Genomic DNA, 27,958 nt, shown 5'->3' with positions numbered 1-27,958 from the left:
TAGTGAATGCGGGGTCCGGGGAGACCGGATATAGTGACTGCAGGGTCCGGGGAGAGCGGATATAGTGAATGCGGGGTCCGGGGAGACCGGATATAGTGAATGCGGGGTCCGGGGAGACCGGATATAGTGAATGCGGGGTCCTGGGAGACCAGATATAGTGAATGCAGGGTCCGGGGAGACCAGATATAGTGAATGCGGGGTCAGGGGAGACCGGATATAGTGAATGCGGGGTCCAGGGAGACCAGATATAGTGAATGTGGGGTCCGGGGAGAGCGGATATAGTGAATGCAGGATCCAGGGAGACCAGATATAGTGAATGTGGGGTCCGGGGAGAGCGGATATAGTGAATGCAGGATCCAGGGAGAGCGGATATAGTGAATGCAGGGTCCAGGGAGACCAGATATAGTGAATGCGGGGTTCGGGGAGAGCGGATATAGTGAATGCGGGGTCCGGGGAGAGCGGATATAGTGAATGCAGGATCCAGGGAGACCAGATATAGTGAATGCGGGGTTCGGGGAGAGCGGATATAGTGAATGCAGGGTCCGGGGAGAGCGGATATAGTGAATGCGGGGTCTGGGGAGAGCGGATATAGTGAATGCAGGGTCCGGGGAGACCAGGTATAGTGAATGCGGGGTCCGGGGAGAGCGGATATAGTGAATGCAGGGTCCGGGGAGAGCGGATATAGTGAATGCGGGGTCCGGGGAGAGCGGATATAGTGAATGCAGGGTCCGGGGAGAGCGGATATAGTAAATGCCGAGTCCGGGGAGACCAGATATAGTGAATGCGGGGTCCGGGGAGAGCGGATATAGTGAATGCGGGGTCCGGGGAGAGCGGATATAGTGAATGCGGGGTCCGGGGAGAGCGGATATAGTGAATGCGGGGTCCGGGGAGAACGGATGTAGTGAATGCGCGGTCCGGGGAGACCAGATATCGTGAATGCAGGGTCCGGGGGGAGACCGGATATAGTGAATGCAGGGTCCGGGGGGAGAGCAAATATAGTGAATGCGGGGTCCGGGGAGAGCGGATATAGTGAATGCAGGGTCCTGGGAGACCGGATATAGTGAATGCAGGGTCCGGGGGGAGACCGGATATAGTGAATGCAGGGTCCGGGGGGAGAGCAAATATAGTGAATGCGGGGTCCGGGGAGAGCGGATATAGTGAATGCGGGGTCCTGGGAGACCGGGTGTAGTGAATGCAGGGTCCTGGGAGACCGGATATAGTGAATGCGGGGTCCGGGAGAGCGGATATAGTGAATGCGGGGTCCGAGGAGAGCGGGTATAGTGAATGCAGGGTCCGGGGAGAGCGGATATAGTGAATGCAGGATCCGGGGAGAGCGGATATAGTGAATGCGGGGTCCTGGGAGACCGGGTGTAGTGAATGCAGGGTCCTGGGAGACCGGATATAGTGAATGCGGGGTCCGGGGAGAGCGGATATAGTGAATGCGGGGTCCGAGGAGAGCGGGTATAGTGAATGCAGGGTCCGGGGAGAGCGGATATAGTGAATGCAGGATCCGGGGAGAGCGGATATAGTGAATGCGGGGTCCGGGGAGACCGGATATAGTGAATGCGGGGTCCGGGGAGAGCGGATATAGTGAATGCGGGGTCCGGGGAGAGCGGATATACTGAATGCTGGGTCCGGGGAGAGCGGATATAGTGAATGCGGGTTCCGGGGAGAGCGGATATAGTGAATGCGGGGTCCGGGGAGAGCGGATATAGTGAATGCAGGGTCCGGGGAGAGCGGATATAGTGAATGCGGGGTCCGGGGAGAGCGTATATAGTGAATGCGGGGTCCGGGGAGAGCGGATATAGTGAATGCGGGGTCCGGGGAGAGCAGATATAGTGAATGCAAGGTCCGGGGAGAGCGGATATAGTGAATGCGGGGTCCGGGGAGAGCGGATATAGTGAATGCGGGGTCCGGGGAGAGCGGATATAGTGAATGCGGGTTCCGGGGAGAGCGGATATAGTGAATGCGGGGTCCGGGGAGAGCGGATATAGTGAATGCGGGGTCCGGGGAGAGCGGATATAGTGAATGCGGGGTCCGGGGAGAGAGAATATAGTGAATGCGGGGTCCGGGGAGAGCGGATATAGTGAATGCGGGGTCCGGGGAGAGCGGATATAGTGAATACAGGGTCCGGTGAGAGCGGATATAGTTAATGCGGGATCCGGGGAGAGCGGATATAGTGAATGCGGGGTCCGGGGAGAGCAGATATAGTGAACGCAGGGTCCTGGGTTTAGGAACACTTTAAAGTAATATTACACCCTCAGCACTTTTTAGCTTCATGCATTAAGCCCAATAAAATAAACATTCCCCAGAAAACTATTTGTAAATATTCTTACAGTTTACAATTTTCAATGCTGCTGGACCCTGCACTCTCAGTGCTGCTTCCCAGAGCTTCTGGTCTTTACAGGAAAGGGTTACCAGTGGACAGTGCCAGTCTGTTTGAAGATGATAGAAAGAGGGAGGAGCAGATGGGCGCCTTGTATCCTAGGCTATGGATCTGTGTGTTTCTATTGATGCACACTCTGTACGGAGACACAGCTCCAGTCCCTGCATACAGCACAAGGGTGGCTCCATAGGACATTGGCACCAACTTAAACGGGAACATAGGCAAGGATTCAAAGATAAAGAAGCTGCATACTCACTCAGTAACAACTGAGGGTTTAATATGAAATTAAGATCTACTGTTTAGGACAGGGGTCTCAAAACTTCTGAAACAGAGGGCCAATTTACTGCCCCTCAGACTTTAGGGGCCGCAGACCTTGACCAGTGAGAGTAGAAAATGTTGTAAGTTGGAAGAATAGTGCCTGATCATTGGTAACAGTGGGAGGAATAGTCCCTTGTCGTTGGTGTCAGTGGGAGGCATAATCCCTTGTCGTTGGTGTCAGTGGTAGGAATAGTCCCTTGTCGTTGGTGTCAGTGGGAGGAATAGTCCCTTGTCGTTGGTGTCAGTGGGAGGAATAGCCCCTTGTCGTTGGTGTCAGTGGGAGGAAAAGTGCCCCATCATTGGTATCAGTGGGAGGAATAATGCCCCATCATTGGTATCAGTAGGAGGAATAGTGCCCCATCATTGGTGTCAGTGGGGGGAATAGTGCCCCATCATTGGTGTCAGTGGAAGGAATAGTGCCCCATCATTGGTGTCAGTGGGAGGAATAGTGTCCCATCATTGGTGTCAGTGGGAGGAATAGTGCCCCATCATTGGTGTCAGTGGGAGGAATAGTGCCCCATCATTGGTATCAGTGGGAGGAATAGTGCCCCATCATTGGTGTCAGTTGGAGGAATAGTGCCCCATCATTGGTGTCAGTGGGAGGAATAGTGCCCCATCATTGGTGTCAGTGGGAGGAATAGTGTCCCATCATTGGTGTCAGTGGGAGGAATAGTGCCCCATCATTGGTATCAGTGGGAGGAATAGTGCCCCGTCATTGGTATCAGTGGGAGGAATAGTCCCTTGTCGTTGGTGTCAATTTTCAATTGATTAAAAATCAAGAAAATCACTGAAGCCTGAAATACATACAATATCACCTGAAAAATGTCCAATGATATTCAGCTCAAGTGTGACCGGGGCCATATTGTTCCGGGAAAGCAACCCACTCTTGACGCGTTTCAGCTAAAACTGGGCTTAATAGCAGGACTCTATGATTGATTAAAGCGGTTGTAAACCCTCACATTTGCCAAGTGAAGTGATTGGCCTCAGGAGATACAGATGAAACAAATCCTCCTACATAAGTTGTACCTGTTTATCTGCCGTCATCTTTCCCCTACATCTAATGGAAGTGCAGTATTTACACAGGATCTCTCAGCTCTGAAAAGTAGGGGGCAGGAAGCTGAAGCTACACCCAATGGGGAGAGCTCTGAGAGCTGATTGGAGGGAAGGGACACCCCCCCCCCCTCCCTCCACACAGCTCACGGTCTATCACAAGCTGTGCCCTACCCATCATCATTTTTCTCTTGGTGTCAGGAAAATTTGTCACAAATGACTAATTATAGCAGAGGAAGGAGGCAGTGGACAGAAATAACACTTAGTGTTCTGGATTGAGACAAGTACACACTATAGAGGCGTATGCTTTGTTCATATTTCATGTCTGAGGTTTACAACCACTTTCAGGTCATGTTTTGGCTAAATGCATCAGCAGGTCCTCCCAGGCAGGGCTTCATGTTGCTTGTCCAACACAATAAATCTTGCATTGAGTTTTTGGTGTGCCACTGGTTTCTTTCCTTTTGGATGTACTGATAGTTTGGGAAGAGGATGGACTCCTGCTTGGGTATGGCACCCAGTCATCCAGGGGAGTGACTCGGCATGAAGGCCTTGTGTGCAGTCTCTATGATTAAGCCCAGTTTTGGGTGAAACGTGTCATAGAAGGATGAGGTTTTCCTCCAAGGCAGGTCATTGTGTTGATTTTCCAAAACAATAAAACTTTACATGGATTGGATCTTTAGGTGTGCCACCTTCTTCTGGATCTACTGATAGTTTGGGATAGGTGGAGCTTCTGCTTGGATATGGCACCAGGTCAGCCAGGGCAGTGACCCAGTGGGAAGGGCTTGCTAGTGGCCAATAACTTTTGCTTGAATGGATTATGTGGACCAATGACATCAATGGAATAGCTATAACGTAATGTAATGTATGTATGTATAATTATAAATCTTGTAGACTTCACCTCCGCAAAATCTCCAAGATACGCCCGTTCCTAACCTCGGAAACCACTAAGCAACTTATACACTCCCTTGTTATATCTCGCCTTGACTATTGTAACTCCCTCCTCATTGGCCTACCGAATCACAGGCTATCCCCTCTTCAGTCATGAATGCTGCTGCCAGACTCATTCACCTTACTAACCGTTCTGTATCTGTCACCCCTCTCTGCCAATCCCTCCACTGGCCTCCACTCTGTGTCCTCCACCCCTCTCTGCCAATCCCTCCACTGGCCTCCACTCAGTGTCCTCCACCCCTCTCTGCCAATCCCTCCACTCAGTGTCCTCCACCCCTCTCTGCCAATCCCTCCACTGGCCTCCACTCAGTGTCCTCCACCCCTCTCTGCCAATCCCTCCACTGGCCTCCACTCAGTGTCCTCCACCCCTCTCTGCCAATCCCTCCACTGGCCTCCACTCAGTGTCCTCCACCCCTCTCTGCCAATCCCTCCACTGGCCTCCACTCAGTGTCCTCCACCCCTCTCTGCCAATCCCTCCACTGGCCTCCACTCAGTGTCCTCCACCCCTCTCTGCCAATCCCTCCACTGGCCTCCACTCAGTGTCCTCCACCCTTCTCTGCCAATCCCTCCACTGGCTTCCCATTGCCCAACGGATAAAATTCAAACATTAACAATAACATATAAAGCCATTTATAACTCCGCCCCAAATTACATCACCGATCTTGTCTCCAAATATCACCCAAACCGTCCTCTCCGCTCCTCGCACGACCTCCTGCTCTCTAGCTCCCTTGTCTCCTCCTCCCATGCTCTTCTCCGGGACTTCTCCAGAGCCTCCCCCATCCTCTGGAACTCTCTACCCCAATCTATCAGACTGTCGCCTACTCTGCTCACTTTTAGGCGATCTCTGAAAACCTCTCTCTTCAGGGAAGCCTATCCTGCCCTCAGCTAATAATGGAATCTTCTATTCCTCCTACCAGTCCATCCCCCACAGTTACTACCTTTTGTACCACTAGCCCCTCCCTCCTAGATTGTAAGCTCCCAGGATCAGGCCCTCCTAACCCTCTTGTATCGAACTGTATTGTTGTCTCCCGTTATATTGTAAAGCGCTGAGCAAACTGTTGGTATCCTGTATAATATTATTATTATTATAATTATTATTATGATTATTATTAATTGGGTATTGACTAATGATGTAAAGCAACTTTGTTGATTTTAACCTTTTTCTTTTTTCTTTTCAGCAAGCAGAAAACCGGGAGAACCTCTAATAATCTCTGATATCAAGAAGGGCAGTGTAGCGCACAGGTGGGTATTGCATTCGATGAGAGAGATTGATTGATGTTTCTAGGCAGCAGGAAATCAAAGTTGCGATACATTTTATGAGGCCGTTGTATAGGATCACAGCCCGATTCATAAACTGCTCGTCTTCTACAGACTTTCCCTACCTTTCTAACACAGAGGAACCCTTGAAATCATTTTCAGGACTCGGGGAACCCCTGCTAATAATTATTCTATCTACAGTGCATAGACCATTAGCGGTATCTTGTGGATATAAGAATGAATAAAAGAATACGTAGTATGGTGTACTTGGCATTTTTGACACCCAGGGTTTCTATATGCAATCAAATTTATTTTCACACATAACTTCAAAATGTAACAAATAATATTAAAGGTCAGAAAAGAAATGCAGACCATATAATGGTAGTGTTCTCTTAGTATTGGTGGTCAGTGTAGTTCTCCCTTACATTGGGGGTCAATGTAGTTCTCCCTTACATTGGGGGTCAGTATAGAGCCCCCTTACATTGCGGGTGAGTGTAGCATCCCCTTACATTGGGGGTCAGTATAGAGCCCCCTTACATTGGGGGTGAGTGTAGCATCCCCTTACATTGGGGGTCAGTATAGAGCCCCCTTACATTGGGGGTGAGTGTAGCATCCCCTTACATTGGGGGTCAGTATAGAGCCCCCTTACATTGGGGGTGAGTGTAGCATCCCCTTACATTGGAGGCCAGTGTAGTGCTACCTTGTGCTGGTGGTCAGTGTAGTATTCCCTTACATTGTTTAGTCATTGTAGTGTCCCCTTACATTGGTGGTCAGTGTGGGGCCCCCTTACATTGGTAGTCAGTGTAGTGTTCCCTTACATTGGGGGCCAGTGTAGTTCCCCTTGCATTGGGGGTCAGTGTAGTGTACCCTTACATTGGATTTCAGTGTATTGCTGCTTTAGATTGAGTGCCATTGCAGTGTCCCTATACATTGGTGGTCAGTGTAGTGTCCCCCTTAAACTGGTGGTCAGTGTAGTGTCCCCCTTAAACTGGTGGTCAGTATAGTGTCCCACTTACGTTGGTGGTCAGTGTAGTGTCCCCTTACACTGGTGGTCAGTGTAGTACCCCCCCCCCCATATTGGTGGTCAGTGTAGTGCCCCCCTATATTGGTGGTCAGTGTAGTGCTCCCCCTATATTGGTGGTCAGTGTAGAATCTCCTTACACTGGGGGGTCAGTGTAGTGTCCCCCTTAAACTGGTGGTCAGTGTAGTGTCCCCCTTAAACTGGTGGTCAGTATAGTGTCCCACTTACGTTGGTGGTCAGTGTAGTGTTCCCTTACACTGGTGGTCAGAGTAGTGCCCCCCTATATTGGTGGTCAGTGTAGTGCTCCCCCTATATTGGTGGTCAGTGTAGTGCTATCCTTATGTTGGTGGTCAGTGTAGTACTCCCCCTATATTGGTGGTCAGTGTAGAATCTCCTTACACTGGGGGTTCAGTGTAGTGCTCCCTTATATTGGTGGTCAGTGTAAGGCTTCGTTATATTGGTGGTCAGTGTAGTGGCCCCTTTCTTTTGGGAGAGAGTTCAGTGCTCAGTTACAATGGTGGCCAGTGGGAGAAGGGTCCTCCTACATTGATAGTGGGAAAGGGTCTCATTATACTGGTGGTTGGTGGGAAGAATGCTCCTTATATTTATGGTCGATGGAAAGAATGCCACCCTTACAGACAGCTGAAAGGATTATTTGAGTGAGTGGTAACTTAGAGGCAGAAAACGCTCAAGGAACTCTAAAGCAACCTCCAAAGTAGGTGTAGGCCACCTTGGCACTCCAGCTGTAGTGAAATTACAAATCCCATCATGCCTCTGCCCCTGGAATTCAGACCTGAAGCTGTCAGTCTTGCAATACCTTATGGGTCTTTGTAGTTCCACTCCAGATGGAGTTCTGAGGTTGCCCATCCCTGAACTAAAGGAACCCTGGGGTACCAAGTGACCCTGGTTGAGAAAGGCTGATCTAAAGTACCACCACACCAATATAAAACATTCCCTTGACCATTCCGGACATGTGCATATTAACAAAGTCAAAATCAGTTTCAAGCAGAGTTTACACCACTGGTGAAAAAAGTGGTGACATTTTGGGGTGATTTATCTAATGCAGAGATTTATCCCCTCCCTCCGCAGAACTGGCACCTTGGAGCCAGGTGACAAGCTGTTGGCAATCGACAATATCCGTCTTGACAACTGTTCAATGGAGGACGCTGTGCAGATCCTGCGGCAGTGCGAGGAGCTGGTCAAACTGAAGATTCGCAAGGATGAAGACAACTCTGGTATGAAACCTTGTGCTTAAAGTCACTTACAGTGTGGAGGTCGCCATATGTCACCATTATGGTTACTGACATAAATATTAATCATAAAGAGAAAAATGTCACTTTTTTTCCATCTTTCCGAGATTTTCAGTTGGAAAAGATATTGTTTTTTGTTTTGTTTTTAACTTCCTTGGTGCATTTTGGACAGAAAGGCTTTTCAAGTATCTTTTTTGATACCGTTGGGATCAGTGAGTGCGGTGTGATCCCGCCCAGGCATCAGAATGTGTGGTGTGATCCCGCCCAGGCATCAGAGAGTGCGGTGTGATCCCGCCCAGGCATCAGAATGTGTGGTGTGATCCCGCCCAGGCATCAGAGAGTGCGGTGTGATCCGGCCCAGGCATCAGAGAGTGCTGTGTGATCCCGCCCAGGCATCAGAGAGTACGGTGTGATCCCGCCCAGGCATCAGAGAGTGCTGTGTGATCCCGCCCAGGCATCAGAGAGTGCTGTGTGATCCGGCCCAGGCATCAGAGAGTGCTGTGTGATCCCGCCCAGGCATCAGAGAGTACGGTGTGATCCCGCCCAGGCATCAGAGAGTGCGGTGTGATCCGGCCCAGGCATCAGAGAGTGCTGTGTGATCCCGCCCAGGCATCAGAGAGTACGGTGTGATCCCGCCCAGGCATCAGAGAGTGCTGTGTGATCCCGCCCAGGCATCAGAGAGTGCTGTGTGATCCCGCCCAGGCATCAGAGAGTACGGTGTGATCCCGCCCAGGCATCAGAGAGTGCGGTGTGATCCCGCCCAGGCATCAGAGAGTGCGGTGTGATCCTGTCCAGGCATCAGAGAGTGCGGTGTGATCCCGCCCAGGCATCAGAGAGTGCGGTGTGATCCCGCCTCGGCCTCAGAGAGTGCGGTGTGATCCCGCCTCGGCCTCAGAGAGTGCTGTGTGATCCCGCCCAGGCCTCAGAGAGTGCGGTGTGATCCCGCCCAGGCATCAGAGAGTGCGGTGTGATCCCGCCCAGGCATCAGAGAGTGCGGTGTGATCCGGCCCAGGCATCAGAGAGTGCGGTGTGATCCCGCCCAGGCATCAGAGAGTGCGGTGTGATCCAGCCCAGGCCTCAGAGAGTGCGGTGTGATCCCGCCCAGGCATCAGAGAGTGCGGTGTGATCCGGCCCAGGCATCAGAGAGTGCCGTGTGATCCGGCCCAGGCATCAGAGAGTGCGGTGTGATCCGGCCCAGGCATCAGAGAGTGCGGTGTGATCCCGTCCAGGCATCAGAGTGTGGTATGATCACACCCAGGCATCAGAGAGTGCGGTGTGATCCGGCCCAGGCATCAGAGAGTGCGGTGTGATCCGGCCCAGGCATCAGAGAGTGCAGTGTGATCCCGCCCAGGCATCACAGAGTGCGGTGTGATCCCGCCCAGGCATCAGAGAGTGCGGTGTGATCCCGTCCAGGCATCAGAGTGTGGTATGATCACACCCAGGCATCAGAGAGTGCGGTGTGATCCGGCCCAGGCATCAGAGAGTGCGGTGTGATCCGGCCCAGGCATCAGAGAGTGCGGTGTGATCCGGCCCAGGCATCAGAGAGTGCGGTGTGATCCGGCCCAGGCATCAGAGAGTGCGGTGTGATCCGGCCCAGGCATCAGAGAGTGCGGTGTGATCCCGCCCAGGCATCAGAGAGTACTGTGTGATCCCGCCCAGGCATCAGAGAGTGCGGTGTGATCCCGCCCAGGCATCAGAGAGTGCGGTGTGATCCGGCCCAGGCATCAGAAAGTGCGGTGTGATCCGGCCCAGGCATCAGAGAATGCGGTGTGATCCGGCCCAGGCATCAGAGAGTGCGGTGTGATCCGGCCCAGGCATCAGAGAGTGCGGTGTGATCCGGCCCAGGCATCCGAGAGTGCGGTGTGATCCCGCCCAGGCATCAGAGAGTACTGTGTGATCCCGCCCAGGCATCAGAGAGTGCGGTGTGATCCCGCCCAGGCATCAGAGAGTGCGGTGTGATCCCGCCCAGGCCTCAGAGAGTGCGGTGTGATCCCGCCCAGGCCTCAGAGAGTGCTGTGTGATCCCGCCCAGGCCTCAGAGAGTGCGGTGTGATCCCGCCCAGGCCTCAGAGAGTGCGGTGTGATCCCGCCCAGGCCTCAGAGAGTGCTGTGTGATCCCGCCCAGGCCTCAGAGAGTGCTGTGTGATCCCGCCCAGGCCTCAGAGAATGCTGTGTGATCCCGCCCAGGCCTCAGAGAGTGCTGTGTGATCCGGCCCAGGCATCAGAGAGTGCGGTGTGATCCGGCCCAGGCCTCAGAGAGTGCGGTGTGATCACACCCAGGCATCAGAGAGTACTGTGTGATCCTGCCCAGGCCTCAGAGAGTGCAGTGTGATCCCGCCCAGGCATCAGTGTTTTCTGATCTTCCCAGCTGTCATAGAGTGAAATTATTTAATAATAATGTTGCGTAAAATTAGAAATAAAATATTGGAATACAGAATGTTTAGATAATGTCCAAAAATATAGTTATGTTCTTGAGATAAAAATTGTATGTAATTGTGTGTGTATAGTATGAATAAGTAATCTCCCTTGGCCTTCCTTCCAAAAGCAAGTGTGAATCTCTGTGTCCAAAGTCTTTGTTCTGCTCTAAAAAGGAGCAATTCAGCCCCCACCTTCCTAAAAATGGGCTGGTATTCCCTTGTAGTTCTACAAAGATAATTGGCAACAGATGTATAGAACAAAACCTCAGTCTTCTTCCCTTCCCTCAGAGTCTGAGTGTAACTTTAGAACGTCTAGACAAAGCTTCACTGACATTCCATCAATCAGGGTAAATTAGATGTATAACACACACATATATATATATATCTCCTAAAAGTAATCTTAATATAAGAGTTATATCATATATAAATATCATAATCAAGAAATATTACAGTATAAATCTTGTAAGCTTATAATGTATGAAATAGATTCTTACAATTCTCTTATTATTGAAACTTTATCTCTTACGTACATAGATGGTGGAAGATGGGAGAGGGATAGCTAGACTAATTACTGTCACATGTTGCTTGAATGTGGAGGAAAAAAACCCATATATATATATATATATATATATATATATATATATATATATATATATACAGTTGCAAGAAAAAGTATGTGAACCCCTTGGGATTACGTGGAGTTTTGCATGAATTGGGCATAAAATGTGCTCTGAATGTCATCTAAGTCACAACAATAGAAGAACACAGTCTGCTGAACATAATACTACACAAACATTAGATGTTGCCATGGTTTCATTGCACATAACATGGAAACATTCACAGTGCAGGGAGGAAAAAGTATGTGAGGCCCCAGCTTAATGACTTCTCCCAGAGCTAATTGGAGCCAGGAGTGAGCCAACCTTGACTCCAATCAGTGTGATGATATTGAATGTGTTGCTGACAGCTGTCCTGCCCTTAAAAAACACACAACTGTTTGGGTTTACTGGTTTCAAGAAGCACTGTCTGATGTGAACCATGCCTCGCAGAAAAGAGCTCTCAGAAGACCTACGATCAAGAATTGTTGACTTGCATGAAGCTGGAAAGGGTTACAAAAGTATCTCCTTGAGCCTTGATGTTCATGTGTCCACGGTAAGACAGACTGTCTACAAATGGAGAAAGTTTAGCACTGTTGCTACTCTCCCTAGGCGTGGTCGTCCTGTAAAAATGACTGCAAGAGCACAGCGCAGAATGCTGCATGAGGTAAAGAAGAATCCCAGAGTGTCAGCTAAAGACCTACAGAAATCTCTGGCACATGCTAACATTTCTGTTGACACATCTACAATAAGGAAAACATGAAACAAGAATGGAGTACATGGGAGGACACCACGGAGGAAGCCATTGCTGTCCAAAAAGAATATTGCAGCACGTTTGAAGTTTGCAAAAGAGCACCTGGATGTTACACAGCACTACTGGCAGAATATACTGTGGACAGATGAAACCAAGATTGAGTTGTTTGGGAAGAACACACAACACTATGTGTGGAGAAAAAAAGGCACAGCACACCAACATCAAAACCTCATCCCCACTGTGAAACATGGCGGAGGGAGCATCATGGTTTGGGGTTGCTTTGCTGCCTCAGGGCCTGGATAGATTGTTGTCATTGATGGGAAAATGAATTCCAGAGTTTATCAAGACATTTTGCAGGAAAACGTACAACCATCTGTCCGCCAACTGAAGCTCCGCAGAGGATGGGTGATGCAACAGGACAATGACCCAAAGCATACAAGTCATTCAACAAAACAATGGCTGCAACAGCACAGAATACTCCTTCTGGAGTGGCCCAGTCAGAGTCCTGACCTCAACCCCATTGAAATGCTGTGGCATGACCTTAAGAGAGCAATTCACACCAGACACCCCAAGAATATTGCTACACTGAAACAGTTTTGTGAAGAGGAGTGGTCCAAAATGACTCCAGATTGTTGTGCAGGTCTGATCTGCAACTACAGGAAACGTTTGGTTGAGGTTATTGCTGCCAAAGGAGGGTCAACCAGTTATTAAGTCCAAAGGTTCACATACTTTTTCCTCCCTGCACTGTGAATGTTTACATGTTATGTGCAATTAAACCATGGCAACATCTAATGTTTGTGTAGTATTATGTTCAGCAGACTGTGTTCTTCTATTGTTGTGACTTAGATGACGTTCAGAGCACAATTTATGCCCAATTCATGCAAAACTCCACGTAATCCCAAGGGGTTCACATACTTTTTCTTGCAACTGTATATATATATTCACATAGACTATAAAAAGTCAATTTATCTTACTTTTCCCAATCTAGAACAACTCAATTATTCTATTAAGATCCAACTCATTCACGCATATGTTAATACTGTTAATAAGCAGATATTCGATGTTAGGTTAAGGAAAGCTTCTAACAGTCAGGCTCAGTGGCGTCCCTAAGGTTGGTGTCACCCTGCCGATAACACTTGGCGACACCCGCTCTGACGATCCCCGCAGAATGGATCGGATCTGCGGATTGAGCATAATGGATCAGACTCCGATTCATTATGCTCCCCGATCCTCAGATCCGATCCATCCTGCGGGGATTGTCGGCATGCAATCTATACGGGGTGACACCGGACCCGCTCCACAAAAAGGTAAGTTGTAAAGAAAGCCGACAATCCCCACAGGATGAATCGGATCCATCCTGCGGGGATCGTCGGCTTGCTTTACAACTTACCTTTTCGTGGAGCGGGTCCGGTGTCACCCCGTGCCACCCCGTGCGGTAGGTGTCACCCGGTGCGAGCCGCACCCCCCGCACCTGCCTCGGGACGCCACTGGTCAGGCTAACATGATGGCTGTTTCCACTGAGAACCAGTATACAGGTCCTCCCTGTATGGTCAGGTTCATTGCCTTCTTTCCAGCCATGTGTGACTTTAATAGCTCTGCTTTTGTTTTCCAGATGAGCAGGAGACAACGGGTGCCATTATATACACGGTGGAGCTGAAGAGATACGGAGGACCTCTGGGAATTACAATCTCAGGGACCGAAGAGCCATTTGATCCCATTGTCATTTCTGGTCTCACCAAAAGAGGGCTGGCGGAGAGGTGGGTCACATATGGGGATGCTCTATAAAAAAAAAAAACCTGACATCTGCCTACAGTCAAAATTTGCAAATCCTAAGGTAGATGAAACCCTATCTGGATGACATTTTGTTTCCTGAAGCACTGTGTAAACATAAACAATTGCCACGTGTTTTTTCTTTCCATCTCCGTGATGCTGATCTCCTCCTGCTTTTTTTTTTTGTTCTCAGTCTCTTCCTGGCTATATGTATTCTGTCCAATGATGACGGTGGACCATGTCTGTACAATGTGTGTTTGCACAACCGCTTGTAGTTTCTACCAGGGTACCAAGCAGAGGCGGACTGACCATTTGGAAACTCGGGCACTGCCCGAGGGCCCGGGGTCAGTAGGGGGCCCCATGAGATGCCCCTGGTACCTTGTTCATAGGCTTTTTTGAGTTTGGGCAAGGACACAGGGGACCCATGATCCCCTATTGCCCGGGGGCCCCATGAGTTGTCAGTCTACCCCTGGTACCAAGTGACAGCGTGACAACAGGGGAGCACAAATGGGAGATTGGGGAAGAGTGCTGTCGCCCCACAACAGGAGGTGCCTGAACGAGGATCTTCATGGCAGGAACCACAATTATTAAAAATAGAAACTAGCACAGGTCTGCCCCTAATTAACAGAGGGAATGCAGTAGTTTTCCAGATAGAAAACTGCTGTAGATTCGCACCAGGCAAGAGGTTGTAGTGGAGTTGAGCTGTCAGCAGACATCTCACATCCCTCTCTCTGCTCCTGAAGTGATTATTATTATTATTATTATTATACAGGATTTATATATTATTATTATTATACAGGATTTATATATTATTATTATTATACAGGATTTATGGCGCCAACAGTTTGCTCAGCGCTTTACAATATAACGGGAGACAATACAGCAACAGTACAGTTCAATACAAGAGGGATAGGAGGGCCTGATCCTGGGAGCTTACAATCTAGGAGGGAGGGGCTAGTGGTACAAAAGGTAGTAACTGTGGGGGATAGACTGGTAGGAGGAATAGAAGATTCCATTATTAGCTGAGGGCAGGATAGGCTTCCCTGAAGAGATGGGTTTTCAGAGATCGTCTAAAAGTGAGCAGAGTAGGTGAGAGTCTGATAAATTGGGGTAGAGAGTTCCAGAGGATGATTGAAGCTCTGGAGAAGTCCTGGAGACGAGCATACAGTTCAATACAAGAGGGATAGGAGGGCCCTGATTCTGGGAGCTTACAATCTAGGAGGGAGGGGCTAGTGGTACAAAAGGTAATAACTGTGGGGGTGGACTGGTTGGTAGAGTAGAAGATTCCATTATTAGCTGAGGGCAGGATAGGCTTCCCTGAAGAGATGGGTTTTCAGAGATCGCCTAAAAGTGAGCAGAGTAGGTGAGAGTCTGATAAATTGGGGTAGAGAGTTCCAGAGGATGGTTGAAGCTCTGGAGAAGTTCTGGAGACGAGCATGGGAGGAGGAGCCAAGGGAGCTAGAGAGTAGGAGGTCTTGCGAGGAGCGGAGAGGACGGTTTGGATGAGCAGAGCCTGCAAGGTCAACAACCCTCCCTCTCCTTCCAGCTCTGAGCTGAGCGAGATCCAGGGATGGCAGGGAGATTGAAGCATGCTACGCCAACTCTCATGGCAATAAAGTGAAAAAAAATTAAGTGAAAAAAATATATCATAGAAAAAAAAAAAAAAACAATGTTTATCGCTCCCTGCCCCCATGTACATGCATATAAGAACATGAATGCATACGGCAAGTGCGCCTACAGAAAAAAACGACAGTTGCGTTATATATGTTACTTATCACTGCGAGAATAAAAGTGAATAACAGAGCAATTATCAGGCGCCTCTCTTTTTCTAACTTGCACAAAAAAAAATACATCTGAAATTTGATTGGCTGTTGCAGGCATCACAGACCCTTTTCCTGCAGTCAACAGCATTTTTCCCATGAACAAGCCTGACCACAAAGAAAAATAATACCGGTCATTTTTTTGCATTCAAGGTCTCTTAACAGCCAACCTCAACCAAAACATATCATTTCATAGAAACATAAAAGATTGATGGCTTCAGGCATCCTGCAAGGGTTGGCTGTGTTCAACTTTCATTTTTACTAAAGTGTACCTGGAAAGCAAACATGTATTTTGAAAATATATAAGCTGCCGTTGTCGGTCTCCTTTTACAAATTCTAGTTGTCTGGGTTTTAACGTGGTTGTAATCCTCAGATGTGAAATATGAACAAAGCATATCCCTCTATAGTGTGTACTTGTCTCTATCCAGAGCATTAGGTGCAGGGGTAGACTGACAACTCATAGGGCCCCCGGGCAATAGGGGATCATGGGGCCCCTGTGTCAAAGCACACCCTAAAAACTCTATACAAAAGGTAACAAGGGTATTTCATGGGGCCCCCTATGGGCCCCGGGCAGTTCCCGAGTGCTCAAATGGTCAGTCCGCCCCTGATTAGGTGTCATATCTGTCTGCCGCCTCCTTCCTTTGCTATCAGCAAGAATAATTTCTGACCAGTTTTCCTGACACCAAGAGAGAGATGGTGACAGGGGAGGGGCTTCCAGCAGATTGACAGCTTCAGCTCTGTTCCTATGTGCAAATATTCAGTAGAGAAGATGGGACTTTCAGAGTGCATGAACATGAATACAAAACATATTAAAAAGTTATATAATTTTTATTTTGTATTTTTGTAAAAAACACAAAAGGAAAAAAATACAAAAATATAAAAACAATGTCAGTACTAAAAGTAAAACTGAGATTCAAACTTGGTTATGTAATTGTAGTTACTCCCTACATGTGTCGCCCTCATGGGCTTCTTCAGGGGAGATTTTTTTGAAGAAAATTCTACCGCCGAGGCAGTCTAGAGATATATCAAAGAAAAATTATACAATTACCAAACAACTTTATTGTAGTTGTACTGTCTCCCTTTATATTGTAAAGTGCTGCGCCATAAATCCTGTATAATAATATATCCAATACAGAGTATATTAATCAAATATATATATATATATGTGTGTGTGTGTGTGTGTGTGTGTGTATATATATATATATATATATATGTGTATATATATGTATATGTGTGTGTGTGTGTATATATATATACAGTTGCAAGAAAAAGTATGTGAACCCCTTGGGATTACGTGGAGTTTTGCATGAATTGGGCATAAAATGTGCTCTGAACGGCATCTAAGTCACAACAATAGAAGAACACAGTCTGCTGAAAATAATACTGCACAAATATTAGATGTTGCCATGGTTTAATTGCACATAACATGTAAACATTCACAGTGCAGGGAGGAAAAAGTATGTGAAGCCCTAGCTTAATGACTTCTCCCAGAGATAATTGGAGCCAGGAGTGAGCCAACCTTGACTCCAATCAGTGTGATGATATTGGATGTGTTGCTGACAGCTGTCCTGCCCTTAAAAAACACACACCTGTTTTGGGTTTACTGGTTTCAAGAAGCACTGTCTGATGTGAACCATGCCTCGCAGAAAAGAGCTCTCAGAAGACCTACGATCAAGAATTGTTGACTTGCATGAAGCTGGAAAGGGTTACAAAAGTATCTCCAAAAGCCTTGATGTTCATGTGTCCACGGTAAGACAGACTGTCTACAAATGGAGAAAGTTTAGCACTGTTGCTACTCTCCCTAGGCGTGGTCATCCTGTAAAAATGACTGCAAGAGCACAGCGCAGAATGCTGCATGAGGTAAAGAAGAATCCCAGAGTGTCAGCTAAAGACCTACAGAAATCTCTGGCACATACTAACATTTTTGTTGACACATCTACAATAAGGAAAACATTAAACAAGAATGGAGTACATGGGAGGACACCACGGAGGAAGCCATTGCTGTCCAAAAAGAATATTGCAGTACGTTTGAAGTATGCAAAAGAGCACCTGGATGTTCCACAGCACTACTGGCAGAATATACTGTGGACAGATGACACCAAGATGGAGTTGTTTGGGAAGAACACACAACACTATGTGTGGAGAAAAAAATTCACAGCACACCAACATCAAAACCTCATCCCCACTGTAAAACATGGCGGAGGGAGCATCATGGTTTGGGGCTGCTTTGCTGCCTCAGGGCCTGGATGGATTGTTGTCATTGATGGGAAAATGAATTCCAGAGTTTATCAAGACATTTTGCAGGAAAACGTACGACCATCTGTCCGCCAACTGAAGCTCTGCAGAGGATGGGTGAGGCAACAGGACAATGACCCAAAGCATACAAGTCATTCAACAAACCAATGGCTGCAACAGCACAGAATACACCTTCTGGAGTGGCCCAGTCAGAGTCCTGACCTCAACCCCATTGAAATGCTGTGGCATGACCTTAAGAGAGCGATTCACACCAGACATCCCAAGAATATTGCTACACTGAAACAGTTTTGTGAAGAGGAGTGGTCCAAAATGACTCCAGATCGTTGTGCAGGTCTGATCTGCAACTACAGGAAACGTTTGGTTGAGGTTATTGCTGCCAAAGGAGGGTCAACCAGTTATTAAGTCCAAAGGTTCACATACTTTTTCCTCCCTGCACTGTGAATGTTTACATGTTATGTGCAATTAAACCATGGCAACATCTAATGTTTGTGTAGTATTATGTTCAGCAGACAGTGTTCTTCTATTGTTGTGACTTAGATGACGTTCAGAGCACATTTTATGCCCAATTCATGCAAAACTCCACGTAATCCCAAGGGGTTCACATACTTTTTCTTGCAACTGTATGTATATATATATATATATGTGTGTGTGTGTGTGTGTGTGTGTGTATATATATATGTGTGTGTGTGTGTGTGTGTATATATGTGTGTGTGTGTGTGTGTGTATATATATATATATGTGTGTGTGTGTGTGTGTGTATATATATATATATGTGTGTGTGTGTGTGTGTGTATATATGTATGTATGTGTGTGTGTGTGTATATATATATATACACACACACACACATATATGGGACTCAGTGGCTCACGCTGGATGTGAAAGCTCACGGAGCTAGGAGAAAATGACCTAAAAGATATCTTAATTGGCCTACATGTCCTATGTGCTGTGTGAAGGGGGTGGTGTCCCTTCCCTCCAATCAGCTCTCGGAGCGCTCCTCACTGAGCTCTACAATATGTCATTTCAGCTCTCCTCCCCCTTTTTTCTGAACTCTGACAAGCTTTATCAATTCACTTTGAATGGATGTAGAGAAGAGAATACTGCAGATAAACAGATACAACTTATGAGGATTTGTTTAATCTCTGTGTATCACCTGAGGCCAGTCACTTCACTGGGTATGGGATAAGGGTGAAAAAGATTATCTGGATAAAAGTTGTCTCCAATCCTACTCCTGAAACACCGTGATCACTCTCTTTGTTTTCCAGGACTGGAGCCATCCACATTGGGGACCGCATTCTAGCCATTAACAATGTCAGTCTGAAAGGAAAGCCACTGAGCGAGGCGATTCATTTGCTGCAGATGGCAGGAGAGACGGTGACACTCAAGATAAAAAAGCAGGCAGAGCGTAAGTGAGCGATTTCTGTACGGCTGGCACTAGGGTGGGGATTTCTTTTAGAACAGTTGGAAGCAAATAATGCCCCGCTATGCTTGCCTAAGTACTGCAACAATTTTATGCGCAGAAGCAACGTATTCAGGACACTGGCCTATCTGTACTAAAAGAACTATTGATGGGTGGCAGCCATTTTCTCCATGCTGTCCCCTAGCGGCACTATTGGCTCTTTCCAAGAGTCTTCACATTCTGGAGTCATCACATGGAAAATTTATATAAATGGAGGCCATACAGCAACCACGCGATTCCAGGGTATATACAATCTTTGTTTCTCTATCGTTCATTGAAGGACACAGCTGAAATTCCCAAGGATGGGTTCGATGCCTCAACCTTCCAGATAAGAATGCTAGTGCAAATTAACTGAAGAGCACGCCTGGTGGTGGCCAAACTCCCCCATCTGCAACCCAAAATTCTGGTTTTGCCTAGCATCTTAGGAGCTCAGATGTAGAGATTGTAGCTCCCTAGTTTTTCGTTTTTTTTCTTTTTCTTTCTTTCATCTTCCACCATTTCAAAATCGTAGAATGGTGATCCAGACCTGTGCTCTTGCAGGCAGAGAAGCTCTGTTTCCAATTACAGTGAATTCTATAGGGGTGTTAGGCGCATCCTGGGCCATTCATCACTATTTTTCTGTTGTTCAGTTTTGCAAGGCAGCTACTTGGTTGTCATTTCACACATTTACCACCTTTTATAAGGTTGCTGTCGCTGCCCCTGCGGACGCCAGTTTTGGCCAGAAAGTCTTTCAGGCTGTGGTTTGAGTTCTGCCTGGGGGTCGGTTCCTTGTTCTGTTGTCTGGTTGTCGGTCCACCTCTTCTTCTGTCTTTCTGGCACTGCTTTGGGATGTCCCATCCACGAGAAATTCAGCTGTGTCCTTCAGTGAACGATAGAAAAAAAGCATTTTATGGTGAGTACAAAAATCTACATTATCTGAGTTCATTCACAGCACCTACCCAGTCTTGTTTGGTGTTGTCATCCTTCTACTGCTGGCTACTAACTAAATCCTGGGTTGCATATGGGGGGGGTTTGGCCATGACCAGGGGGCTGCCCCTTAGGCATGCTTTAGTTGCACCAGCGTCCTGCTCCTGAAGGTGGTGGCATCAAACCCATCCGTGAGAAATTCAGCTGTGTCCTACAATGTATTTAGAGTAGAGGATTATACAGCGAGTACAAAAATCCAATTTTTACAAACAAATGTTTAATGCATGACAAGGGATCCCCACTGCTCTATGGGTGATATTTCTACAGAGAGAGTGCAGCAGTAGCTGCCTTCCTCTTGGCTGGCTTTGATTGAAATGTTCAACAGAGCCATAATTTAAGAAATGAGTTACTACTCTAACGTGAAATGACATTATCCCTTTGGCCTGCCTAGACTGGGGATAATTGTCCTGATGTTCTGGGAGAATTGTTGCTTCTTCTGGATTTACTCTGTTACTTTGGGTCACATTGCAGGACCTCACTCGCAAAAGCTGTCCGATGAAGTGAACGAAGGAAGCGACCCAGAAGATGACCTGACCGACTCTCAAAAGACCAGCAAGCTATCCGAAATCTACTCCACCACAATCCCTAGTGTGGACAGTGCCCTCGAGTCTTGGGATGGCTCTGGCATCGAGACAGGATATAGCAGTCAGGGTAAGCTACAGCCAAGTTGCTTTACTTTTAAAAAAAACAGTATGGTCTTTCCTTGTGATATAATAATTCTAATTACTAAAGTGGGCCTGTAACGGAACGGGACCCCGACTGCACTAGGGTATTTCCGTTAGACTCCCGCTTCCTTGTCCGAACACAGATCCACGGACACCACCGCTGACCATACAAGACGAAACAGCACCAGACTTATCTTAAGACAGGAAATAGACTGCTGTATTTTAACACAGATACAAGATATATACACAAGGCGGGGCATTTAGTAACAAGAGACACATCCCAACAGACAGTCCCGTCAGGAGGGCTGCTGGAAACACCGCCCCCCACCTAGCCAATACACAAACACATACATCCCATAATAGTTTGCTCCCAAGCAAGACACACAATAGAACAATGGGATGCAGCCACATGGCTTTAAACAATGTCCAACACCCCACCTATACATGTCTACACAATATCAGGACATCTCACCCTGCACCCCTAACAGGCACAGGGTGACTTACACATAATAAGGATATGGGGAGCTGAGACAGGGGTCCCCCCACCTCTCCAAAGTGAGCTGTGTTACATGGGCCCCCCCACCCAAAGTGACTCCCGTCACAGGGCCAAACAGCCAAAGACAGTAGGCTGCTTTCAGTATTCAGTCATTTTGTGGGTTGTTCTGTTACTAACCAGTTACATCATTGTAACATGGGGCAAACCTTCACTGTTCGGTGATTGATGGCCTCAACTAAGGTAACCAAGCTAGGGGGTAGCAACAGTATGTACAACCTACATCTTATGTCACCCCCCGTTCTGTCTCAAGCTTGCTCATGGGACTTTAACCCCCCTGGTGGTATTCCCGAGTGTAGCTCGGGGTAAGGTTTCAGTACCACAAGTGGTAACCCCCGAGCTACACTCGGGCTTACCATGCGGCGCTGCTCCGGCATCTGTTCTTCACTTACCTTGTCCTGTGCTCCCACGATGTCCCTCCTGCAGTGTCCCCAGCAATGTCCTCCGGCCGATGTCGGCATCTGTCTTCTGGGTTCCGTTCCCTGCAACGTCGGGACGTACGGGGGACAGAACAGGCGGGAAACTTGAAAATGTCAAAAAGTGACATTCTCTAAATACACTAAAATCACATAGTATGACATTCCTGTATCAAACCATTTCACATACATTGTGTCCCGAGTGCTTTGTCCGGCGCCCTGCCTGCACTTTTACTGTTCTTTCTGCCTGGAAACTGAGAAACGTCCATGGCGTCCAAAAAGCGTCCCTTTAGGTCAAGCGGTTTTAGACCGGCTAGAGAACAGCGATAGTAAATCAGAACCACTTGCAGAATTGAGTGATAATGATTGGTGGGGGAAATTCCTCATCAGACACTGAAAACGATTCTGCGACTTTGCTCAGCGATGTGCGAACTTGGCGCTATATTTCACATTTCAGTGTTTTTGGTTTGATTACATTATTGAATTAAATTTATTATTATTATATTATTATTTTTTGTGATTATTTATTAAATTCTTTTTTATAATTTAAATTTTTATTTATTTTTCATATATAATACATATTTCATCGTTATTCTCATACAAAAACCATTTCCATATCCTTAATAACATTTCTTACTATCTTTATTCCCATTTACCTCCCCCCCTCTATCTAATTTCCCCCCCTCCCTAACTAAAACCTCCCTCCCCCCACGTAAACCCACCCACTCTGCATTGTTCTATTACCTCTCTTCCCAACTAGAGTATAGGGTATATAAATCCTTCCATCTTTCTCACATTGCTACTTCATATATTTCACCATAAATTCTTCCCATTTTCTCCACCTCCTAGAGAACAACCCCACCCTGTCTTCCTGCATATAACACAATCTCTCCATCTTACATATTTGGTTTATTCTTTCCACCCAATCCTCTATCTTCGGCACCTCTGGTCTGTGCCAAAACTTAGGTATCAGACCCTTCGCCGCATTCAGGTAGCACCATATACCCGAGTCTTTATATTTATTTACTGATAACTCTGTACTATGTAGTAGACATACTTCTGGATCCAATCCTATCTTTATCCCAGAGATATTCTCAATTAGTTGGACAATTATCTCCCAGAAACCTTGGATCTTCGGGGCACTCCCACCATATATGATTATTTATTAAATTCTAATTTATGATTTCGTGTTTCAAATTGTAACATCCCCGGGATGTATACTAGACTCTTGTTCGGACAGATTTCAGTGAGTTATTCCTAAAAATTACAGGCCTACAATAAAAAATCTACATATTTCCATGCAAAAAAATTTACCACTTTAAGCACAGAAATACTGACCTAATCAGACCGCTAGGGAGGTTAAATGAGTATCATCACGCTGCTGAAACCCCTCCTAGACTCTGCTCGTCCTAAAACTGCCTCAAAGTCTCCTTATAGGTTTCAAAGTTCCTGAAACATATTGGCAAGCCTGCACTTGATCTTTTTTTTTTATTTTACATTTTCCTGAGCACCCTTGGATTCCACGAGCTCTGAATCTGGCTTCTTGGAAATTGGCGTGCAGCTCCAAAGTTAGGGCGCCTTCATGCATCTTTATTAGTCAGAGAGATAAAGTCTTAAGAGTCTAGAGCAGTGGTTCTTAACCTTGTTGGAGGTACTGAACCCCACCAGTTTCATATGCGCATTCACCGAACCCTTCTTAATTGGAAAAATAAAATATGATTTTTAAAATTCAAAACATAGGTATATATTTAGGTATATATTTATACATAGGTGCACAAAATGAACAAAACCGTTAAGAACAAAGAACAAAACCATTAAAACATGATTTTCACACAAAAACAAAAACATAATAATGAATATTTAATGCACGAATCATATGAGTCGAGTGTGGGTCTTCACCTCCGCCGAACCCTCGAGACTGACTCACCGAACCCCTGGGGTTCGATCGAACCCAGGTTAAGAACCACTGGTCTAGAGGTAGAGTCTTGAGGAATTCAGGGGTGGATGGGCAGGGAACATGTGGCTAAATTCCAGCTTTGGAACTAGAAGTATCTATACGCATTCTGCATTAACTGTTGAGGCACTCGGCAGGAATAAAAAGATTGGTTTGGCACCTTTTAGGGTCCGCTCTTAACAAATACTGTCTTTCTATTTACTCTTCCAGGGAACTTCATACATCAGGCTGTTGGACTCTCTCTGCACCCACATGAGTGGAGAGCCAGTCGGCAGAAGATGAACACTCCACCCATAGAGCACAGGAAAAGTTACCCCTTCCTGGATGGAAGCTTCAATGAAGAGGAGTGGGACAAGCCAGCCCGGTATGTGTCCGCGCCCTATGTTGAAGGGTTTTAGTATGGGGCAGTGTCATGACAGGGCAATTAATTGCAAGTTGGCCAAATCTTTCAAAACTTTTTTTTTTTTTTCAGTGAATAACAATATGTCGTGAACACAGTTTGTAGTTAAAGTGAACGTGTGTTTTGCCTGTTTAACCTTCCTGAGCTTAGTTCACATTGTAATGCAGCCAGGCTGTATATACAGTCATAAATATGGCTCTGTTATTGTTTTTACACTAAGCAAGTGTTACAATACCGTGTGTTGGCAGCACATAGGAGAGCCGGGCCACAGCTTTATCACACAAAGCGGCAATCCAACTCTCCATTGGTCCAACATGCCCCCCTCCCACATAGACATGATGCTCCAATCAACAGCATTCTCCTTTCCTAAGCAGTATTATTATTATTATTATTATTATACAGTATTTATAAAGCGCCAATAGTTCGCTCAGCGCTGTACATTACAAAGGGGGACAGAACATGTGACAGAATTATTAGTTATAAAGTGTCTAGCCTTTCACTTTATAACTTTTTGACTCTTCAACCACCACCCCATTATTTATTTCCTAGTAGGAATAATTGCTACCCCAGAGACTGCTGAAGTACTTTCTATATATTAGTTGGCAACAGGTAGGCTTCCCTGAAGAGGTGGGTTTTCAGGGTGCGCCTAAAGGAGAGGAGAGTAGGTGATAGTCTGATGGGTTGGGGCAGGGAGTTCCAGAGGATGGGTGACACCCTGGAGAAGTCCTGGAGACGGGCATGGGAGGAGGAGACCAGGGAACTAGAGAGAAGGAGGTCTTGTGAGGAGCGGAGTGTGCGTGCTGGGCGGTACTTTGATATTAGGTCAGTGATGTAGTTCGGGGCAGTATGGTGGACGGCTTTGTACGTCAGTGTTAGGATTTTGAATTTGATCCGTTGCGCAATCGGAAGCCAGTGGAGGGATTGGTAGAGGGGGGTGGAGGACACTGAGTGGAGGCCAGTGGAGGGATTGGCAGAGGGGGGTGGAGGACACTGAGTGGAGGCCAGTGGAGGGATTGGCAGAGGGGGTGAAGGACACTGAGTGGAGGCCAGTGGAGGGATTGGCAGAGAGGGATGGAGGACACTGAGTGGAGGCCAGTGGAGGGATTGGCGGAGAGGGATGGAGGACACTGAGTGGAGGCCAGTGGAGGGATTGGCAGAGAGGGATGGAGGACACTGAGTGGAGGCCAGTGGAGGGATTGGCAAAGAGGGATGGAGGACACTGAGTGGAGGCCAGTGGAGGGATTGGCAGAGGGGGGTGGCGGAGATGGAGCGGTTGGAAAGGTGAATGAGTCTGGCAGCCGTATTCAGGATGGACTGAAGCGGGGATAGCCAGCGGCGAGGCAGGCCAGTGAGGAGGGAGTTGCAGTAGTCGAGTCGTGATATGATGAGGGAGTGGATGTACTGTTGATTGGAGCAGTGGCTGAAAGAAGGGGGGGTGGGGGGGCATAAGACCACCTATATGTTATTATAGTGATTGGGTTTACATCTAGAGAAAAAAAAAAACTGTCTAGCCTTTCACTTTATAACTTTTTGACTCTTCAACCACCACCCCATTATTTATTTCCTAGTAGGAATAATTGCTACCCCAGAGACTGCTGAAGTACTTTCTATATATTAGTTGGCAACAGGGGCGGACTGACAACTCATGGGGCCCCCGGGCAATAGGAGATCATGGGGCCCCTGTGTCCTTGCCCAAACTCAAAAAAGCCTATGAAAAAGGTACCAGGGGCTTCTCATGGGGTCCCCTACTGACCCCGGGCCCTCAGGCAGTGCCTGAGTTTCCAAATGGTCAGTCCGCCCCTGGATGGCAATTTATATTTAAACAGTCATTCATAGTACATAATCAAGCCCAATACAACAAGACTTCACACCGCTATGCTCTTATTCCCCATGTTGTCTGACTATTCTGAATAATGAGAACACCGTCCATTGGTCTTTGCGGTAAGATTTGAACAGAATTGCATCAAAGATGCATTTGTTTTTTGGTAAAGAGCCTATAACCTCTTCCCACCTGCAATATGTAGATTAAAGCGGAGTTCCACCTGAAAAAATAAAAATAAAAGTCAGCAGCTACAAAAACTGTAGCTGCCGGCTTTAAAAATACAGTCACTTACCTGTCCCTCGGTCCTGCGGTGTCCTCACCACGGCTGGTTTCACCGGCCGTCTTCTCTCCCTGGCGTCGCCATCTTCAGTGTGGGCGCCCGGCTGTGACCGCTTGCTTGCCCATTGCGCATGCGCGAGAAGCGCTGCACTTTGTGAATGGCCCCGTAGTCTTCTGGGACCTGTCACATGTCCCAGAAGACTACGAGGAGGGAGGGGGGAGGACAACTTCCACTTTCGATCACCTAGGCGATCTCAGCGGAAGTGGGAGCGGGTACCTGTCCAAATTCGGGTACCCGCGCCCCCCCCCCCTACTCCCCAAAGGTGCCAATCCCTAATGGGGAGCGGGGACAAGGGCTTAAAGTAGAACTTCCCCTTTTGGGTGGAGCTCCGCTTTAACATTCCTCATATCCTGTGCTCGAGGGTATACATTAAAGTGGTTCTAAAGACAGAAGGTTTTTTAGCATCCCCCAGCCCCCACACACACTTACTTGAGTGCAATGTTGATCCAGTGATGTGCATGAGAGCAGAGGTTCTCTCGGCTTTCTTTCACCGCATTGTCAAACACAGCCAGTACGGAGGGGGAGCAGGGCCGAGTCGCATACTGTGTGTCCTGTGGACACACTAGAGCCGGCTTGGGAGCAAGAACGCACGAGTGCCCCCAAGGCGGAAGGGCCAGAAGCGGTAGTGAGGGAAACAAGAACGTGAGCTGAGAAGAGGAGGATCGGGGCTGCTCTGTGCAAAACCATTACACCGACCAGGCACGTGTTTGTAAGGCATAGTTTAAAAAAACCCCAATTACTTTAATTTACATTCTGCTTTTGACAGGTAGCAGTTCACATTACACAGAACCCCTAGCTGTGAAACTCTGCTGTCCCAGACAGCTTCAGTCCCCACTAATGATTAGAAACCAATCAAAGTGGTTCCGAATCATGTCTCAGCTATGTGATTCAAAAAGTAAGAGTTTCTGCATAAAGAGGCCATTGCAGCCCGAAGATGGTAGTGTGCCACTCTTTAATATTGTCTGATGAAATGATAGTATTGTGATGGGAGTCACTTTGGGTGGGGGTCCATGGAACACAGCCCCCTTTGGAAGGGTGGGGAGACCCCTGTCTCAGCTCCCCATATCCCTATTATGTGTAAGTCACCCTGTGCCTGTTAGGAGTACAGGGTGAAATGTTCTAATATTGGTGTGGGGGTTGTTCATTGTTTACTGCCATGTGGTCCCATTGTTCTATTGTGTGTCTTGCTTGGGAGCAAACTATTATGGGATGTAAAAGGGGCTGTGTTCCATGGGCCCCCCCCCCACCCAAAGTGACTCCCGTCACAAGTATTAAAAAAAATATCTTGTTTGTTTACTTTTTTGTCCACTTGTCATCCTAAAATGAAAAAGAGATCAGGGTTTCTAAACTGTGTACTATATAAAAAATGTCCTAAAAAAAAAATCTAAAAAGTGTGTATGTAGTCAAATTAGTTATCCGGGTATAGTCAAGTTTACGGACGCAGCTAAATTTGGCCTATGCATCAAGGCTTTAGTGATCTCTGGCCATGAACAGTCATGTAATTTGTTATAAAGGTTTGAATGAATCCTCTTCACTAATCCACCCC

At 47.2% G+C, this 27,958-nt stretch overlaps 1 protein-coding gene across 1 annotated transcript in view; it reads left to right on the top strand.

Moving 5' to 3' along the window:
* Window positions 1-27,958, top strand: part of LOC149434784 (glutamate receptor-interacting protein 2-like) — a 102,264-nt gene that overhangs the window by 59,422 nt on the left and 14,884 nt on the right. The window contains exons 6-11 of the mRNA XM_089663382.1: window positions 5,881-5,944; window positions 8,070-8,215; window positions 13,606-13,750; window positions 19,103-19,242; window positions 20,734-20,913; window positions 24,061-24,214. Coding sequence (XP_089519508.1) covers window positions 5,881-5,944; window positions 8,070-8,215; window positions 13,606-13,750; window positions 19,103-19,242; window positions 20,734-20,913; window positions 24,061-24,214 — 829 coding nt within the window. The remainder of the gene's footprint in view (window positions 1-5,880; window positions 5,945-8,069; window positions 8,216-13,605; window positions 13,751-19,102; window positions 19,243-20,733; window positions 20,914-24,060; window positions 24,215-27,958) is intronic.

Source organism: Staurois parvus, unplaced genomic scaffold (genome assembly GCF_062004578.1).
Source record: "Staurois parvus isolate SC_StPar_1 unplaced genomic scaffold, SC_StPar_1.0 ptg001675l, whole genome shotgun sequence".
Taxonomy (NCBI): domain Eukaryota; kingdom Metazoa; phylum Chordata; class Amphibia; order Anura; family Ranidae; genus Staurois; species Staurois parvus.
Note: the sequence above shows the minus strand (reverse complement) of the source record. Positions and strands in the feature narration are given on the sequence as shown.